We start from the raw sequence: 5,051 nt of genomic DNA on the forward strand, positions 1-5,051 counted from the left end.
AGTTTGCCCTTCACAGTGGTTTAAAATTTATGCCAGTGGTTTATTATTTAAATGTATTTTCATTAGGTGAATGCGACAGAGCTACTGCATTTGAGTTACAAAGACAAGCTGAAGAATTAAGAATTACACAGTTAAATTGTGTATTATCATGTAAATGACAAAGGAAAGTCACATGGGATTCTGTGCATTGTTCAGAGAGATAAATGCAGTGAACTATAAATACAAGTTCAATAGAGAGCCTTGTCAGTTAAGCAGTTAAATGAAAACTAGTCTGCTAGTCTGCTGGTAAATAAAATATTTACACACACAGTTGCAATATCTAATATAGCTAACTAATTGACCATTGTTTGTAAAACTGCTATCTTGTCCTATTAAAAAAAAAAAGCAAAACACTGTAATGGCCAAAGAAAATCATCTTTATGTGAAGTTTAATCTAAATAAATGAATATTAACAGACCAAAGACCTCCTGCCAGCAGGTACGAATGCATAGCCCTCAGAGTTCAGAGGAAGGTTGGAGCACCTACTTGCGTAGTAGCCACAGAGCATGCTGCTGCCTTCATCAAGAGGTGCCAGTCCAGATGTAGAAGAGATTATGCTACTGTTTGATTATAGCAGGATATATACTAGCATTTGGGTTTTTTTAAAGAGGATTAGTTGGTCCTTTGTCCTTATTCTGGCTGTATTTTGAGCCATACAGTGGCCTCATCTATGAATACCGGTAATTGTAAAAAATGCAAACAAGATGAAGAGATTTTATTTTGTACAACTGCTACTGCTTCACCCTACCTAGAACAGAACTTTTGTAGGAAAGAAACCCAGCAATTATTTTAGGAAGACTGAAAAACTATCTTGTTCTTCAATTCTGCCTCAGCCCCTATTGGAAAGATAACCACAATGGGAATAGGGGACTGAGAACCAGTATAAGCAGCAATTGAAAGCAACCACCACCTCTGGGGATGTTTCTGGTACCGTAACACTTGACATGACCTGTATTAAGAGGCTGGCACCCAGCCCCAGCACCTGAAGAGGCTGACAGCAGTTAAGCACACACCATCTACATCAGTTTGCTGAATAACTGCTTCTGTTATCTCAGTGCTAGTCAAGGCAGTTCATTTCAGGCTTTAAAAACCAGACAAAAGTCTATTCAGCTAAAGTATGCAATAGTCACATTATTTTAGCCACTCGAAGAGCTTTTGCCCTTTTGGTGACACAACAACTAGAAAATAGAGAGAAAAGGATGGGCATGGTTGAAAGCTTAGCTCTACCCCTTCTTGCCTCAGAGGGAAGGAGAAAAAGTTTGGTCAGTTCAGTGGAGTGAGAAGCTGGAAAGAAGTGCTCCCTGTTGCCCATCAGGGAAGACAGAAGAGGTGCTCAGGCAAATATTCAGGACAAAGAAGGCAAAACATTAACACACTTTACTGAAATATCAGTTTTAGTATGTTACAGAAAAGCTTATGAACATATACAACGTACATAAAAGGCAGACTTCGTAAAATAAAAAGGTCTTCTTTTATAAAAAGTTAAAAAGTCAAAGTAAAGTGCATGAAACAGTTTTTCCTCCACTTTAACTGTTAGGTCAAAGTCTTCGCACACAGCAATGTTTTTAAAACCTGGGAGATCCTCTTGTGTCACCCGTTAGTCAGTTACTTTACTGGTCAGATGAAACAATGATGGCGATGATTACAAAAAAAACGCTTAAGAATCAAAACAGTTTAACCAGATGCATCCACGACAAAGACTAAGAGCTAACGGAATATGGGCTTCTTATACACTTCTCATCGACAAGATTTAACAATCAGTGGAAAGGTTCACTCTTGTTAAAGAAAATCGGTAAGAAACAAGCTTCATAAATAGGGCAATTGCTAGTTAGTGGCTCCCCTATTGTGCAATCAGTTCTTGGTCTATGAATATCAACATTCATACTTAAATATGCTGTTGGAAAAGGAAGAATATATATAAAAATGTTTCCGCCTGCCTTCTTTGGAAGGAAAAGATAGTCGACCCCAATCCAGACAAGACGAGAGCTTTCCTACAGGGTCTCTTACGAGAGCAAGTGCACCAAGAGTTAAGGAAAGCACTCAAGATGCTGAATCCTCTCGTTTTTTCAAGCTGTGGGATCAGAGCCCCAGAGTGGAACTCGGCTATAATTATACCGATCGCGCTCTGTATCTTCAGAGATCTTGACAAACGCGAATTAATTGCTTGTCTCGACAGCCCCGGCAGGCAGGCAGCCCCTTACCACCCGCACTCGAGCGGCTGCTCCTGGCGGCCGCCCCGTCCCTGTTCCCCTTCCCCTTCCCCGGCAGGGTCAGACCCGGCGGTCGCGGCAGCGACGGGGCACCGAGCAGCGAGGTGCCGGGCAGGGTCCGCCCCAGCCTTCAGCGGCCGCTGGGGCAAGTAAATCCCGCTCCCTCGCAGGGGAGAAAAACCGGAGCGATGCGGGCAGCCGGCTCCCGCCGCCACCCTCCGCCCGCGCAGGGGCCCGTCAGAGCACGGCGGCCTGTGCGCGGCAGTGGGCGATGTGGCGGTGCACGAAGTCGACGCGGGCCTGCAGCAGCTCGGCCTGTCGCTCCGAGAGGAAGCCGAGGCGCGCCCAGAGCGGCTCCCGCGCCCGGTAGCGGCGGCGCAGCTCGGCGGCGGCGCTGCGGCGGCGGTGCAGTTCTGCGACCCGCCGCGCCGTGCCCTCGCGGAAAACGCAGACGGAACGGAGCAGCGGCTCGTTGTAGGGATCCCACATGGCGAGGAGGCGGTAGCCGTGCACCAGCCCCGCCTCATTGTCCATGAAGACGAGTCCGCCGTCAGGGGCACGGAGCAGGTTGCTGGTGGCGCGGCGCATCACCCGCGGGTCCCACTGCAGGCTGAAGAGGTTGCTGACCAAGCGGTCGAAGTTGGCCGTCAGGTAGTCGAAGAGGATCAGGTCGCTCCACTGCACCAGCTCCACCAGCTGCGACGGCGGCAGGCCGCCCAGCTCCCCCGCCGACAGCGGCTGCAGCCGCCGGCCGGCGCCCGCCTCGGCGCCCCAGGGCGCGGGGGCCACTACGGCGGTGAGGTTGTCCACCCAGCGAGTCAGGCTGACCACGGCGCCCTCGGCCCAGTGCGAGCCGCGCAGCTCCTCCCGCACCGGCTCCCACTGCCGCCCGCGGGCCTCCACCAGGGCGAGGGCCATGGGCGGCAGCCGCTCCTGCATGCCCAGCACCCCGGCCAGGTGGTAGGAGAGCGCCTCGCCCTGGATCTGCTCCGGGTTGATGCCGTAGCGGACGCAGGCGCGGCTCCCGTCCGACAATCGTGCCAGCCGGTTGGAGCTGCGCCCGCAGCCGCCCTGCTCCAGCGAGGCCACGCGGGCGGCGCGGGCAGCGGACAGCCACGCCGCCGCCTCCTCCGCTGCGAAGCCCGGCGGCACCTGCTCCTCCAGCTCACGGCTCCAGAAGATGCCCCGTTCCACCGGAAAGGCGGCGTCGGCCGGCGTCGACGAGCCAGGCGCAGCGAACCGCCCTTCGCCGCCCCGCTCCTCCCGGCCCGCCGACGGCACCGCCAGCAGCGCCCGGAAAGTTTTCTGCCCGCCGCCGCCGGGCTCGCCCCGCGCCGCCGGGGAGCGCCGCCAGCCCCACCGCCCCGGGGACGGCCCCGCGGGCGAGCGCGGCTCTGGCTCCTGCTGCGCCGCCGCCTCCCGACGCAGCAGCACCATCCAGAGACCCGGCAGGGCGCCCAGCAGCAGCAGCCCCAGCACGGCCAGGGGCCCCGGCGCGGCCCGCCTCGCCCGCTTCATCCTCCTGCCGCTTCACGCCGCTGCCGCGGGACGTGGCGGCGATCCAGCCTCGCCGTTCGGCCGCTCTGCGCGGCGCTGGCGCATGGCCGCGGGCCGGGCCGGACCAGCCGCCCGGGGAGCGGCAGCGGGAGCAGGCGAATCCCGCGAGCCCCGGCAGCAGCCCCGCGCTGTGTGCGCCCAGCTCCGCCAGCGGCCAGGAGACACGGGCACCGCACCACGTGGGGGAGCGGGGGGGGGGGGGGGGCGGACGGGGACGGACACGCACGCCCCGCCCCGTCTCCCGGCGTGGCCTTCAGCTTAAAGCGGCGATGTTCCCCGCGGCGGTGGCGGCAGGGCGCCCCGTGGGGGAGGCGGAAGGGTGGGTGGCAGCGCGGGGGTCGCTCCGGTCGCCCGCGGGAAGGGAGCGCGCTATGACGGGAGCGCTCGGCTCCGCCGCTTCCTCCTTCCCGCTGCCGGCAGCACAAAGGAGCCTGCATACCGAGGGAGAGGGAGAGGGAGGGGGAGAGGGGGAGGGGGGGAGGCGGCGCGCACGCCTGTGGGGCCGCCCCCCGCGCCGGTTCATGGGCTCCCGCGGAGGCTCCGGACGCGGCCGCGCCGCCTCCCACCCACGCCGGCATGGCGCTGGGGGGCCGGGAGCGGGGGCCGGGAGCCGGCAGGTGGTTGCACAAAGAGATCGCCCGAAATACGCGCCACGCTGTGCACACATGGCATGTGGACGTATGGATACGTATACGGACACGCACAGCTGCCCGCCCGAGGAACGTAACGCCCGGGACCGAGCCGGGACACCGCGGCGTGATGCCGAGGCTCCCTGCCAGGCAGGGCTGCCGCTGACCGTGGGCGAGGCGAGGCCGTGAGACTCCACGGAGCATCACCTCCGTCTCCTCCCGCTTCGGCGGCGGCAGGGCACAGCCGGTGCAGAGCCCGTCTGCGGGGAGGGGAACGCCGTTCGCGTCCTCAAACAGCAGTCTGCGTGGCGTGCTCACCCACCAGCTGTGTCACGGCGTGTGCGGTGCGAACCAACTTTTCCTGGCGTTTTAACCGCCCCGAGAGGATCTTTCAAGCCTGCAGAGCCGGCGGCAGGGCACAGTCCCGCCCTGCGGGAATTTCTGCCCGCGGGAACGACAGCCAGCCCTCTTCTTCAAGTTTTGTCCCTTTGAGGTCGTTAGCGTGTATACTGGAAGACTAGAAGAGCAGCTATTTTTCCCTCCCCCCATTTCCGATTTCCTGCCTTCCCAAGGCAAGGAAGCTTAGCTCTGCTCTGTGTTTTACTGGAGACCCCTC

At 58.5% G+C, this 5,051-nt stretch overlaps 1 protein-coding gene across 1 annotated transcript; it reads right to left on the bottom strand.

Moving 5' to 3' along the window:
* Nucleotides 1-1,401: 1,401 nt before the first annotated feature.
* Nucleotides 1,402-4,239, bottom strand: FJX1 (four-jointed box kinase 1). Its single transcript, XM_075754755.1, has one exon. It carries the CDS (start codon nucleotides 3,765-3,767, stop codon nucleotides 2,487-2,489), a length of 1,281 nt encoding a protein of 426 aa, XP_075610870.1. The 5' UTR covers nucleotides 3,768-4,239; the 3' UTR covers nucleotides 1,402-2,486.
* Nucleotides 4,240-5,051: the final 812 nt, after the last annotated feature.

Source organism: Balearica regulorum, chromosome 5 (genome assembly GCF_011004875.1).
Source record: "Balearica regulorum gibbericeps isolate bBalReg1 chromosome 5, bBalReg1.pri, whole genome shotgun sequence".
NCBI classification, from domain to species: domain Eukaryota; kingdom Metazoa; phylum Chordata; class Aves; order Gruiformes; family Gruidae; genus Balearica; species Balearica regulorum.

Excerpts from the sequence above, each read along its gene's own strand:
- FJX1 (XM_075754755.1), bottom strand. The coding sequence starts at position 3,767 with ATGAAGCGGGCGAGGCGGGCCGCGCCGGGGCCCCTGGCCGTGCTGGGG.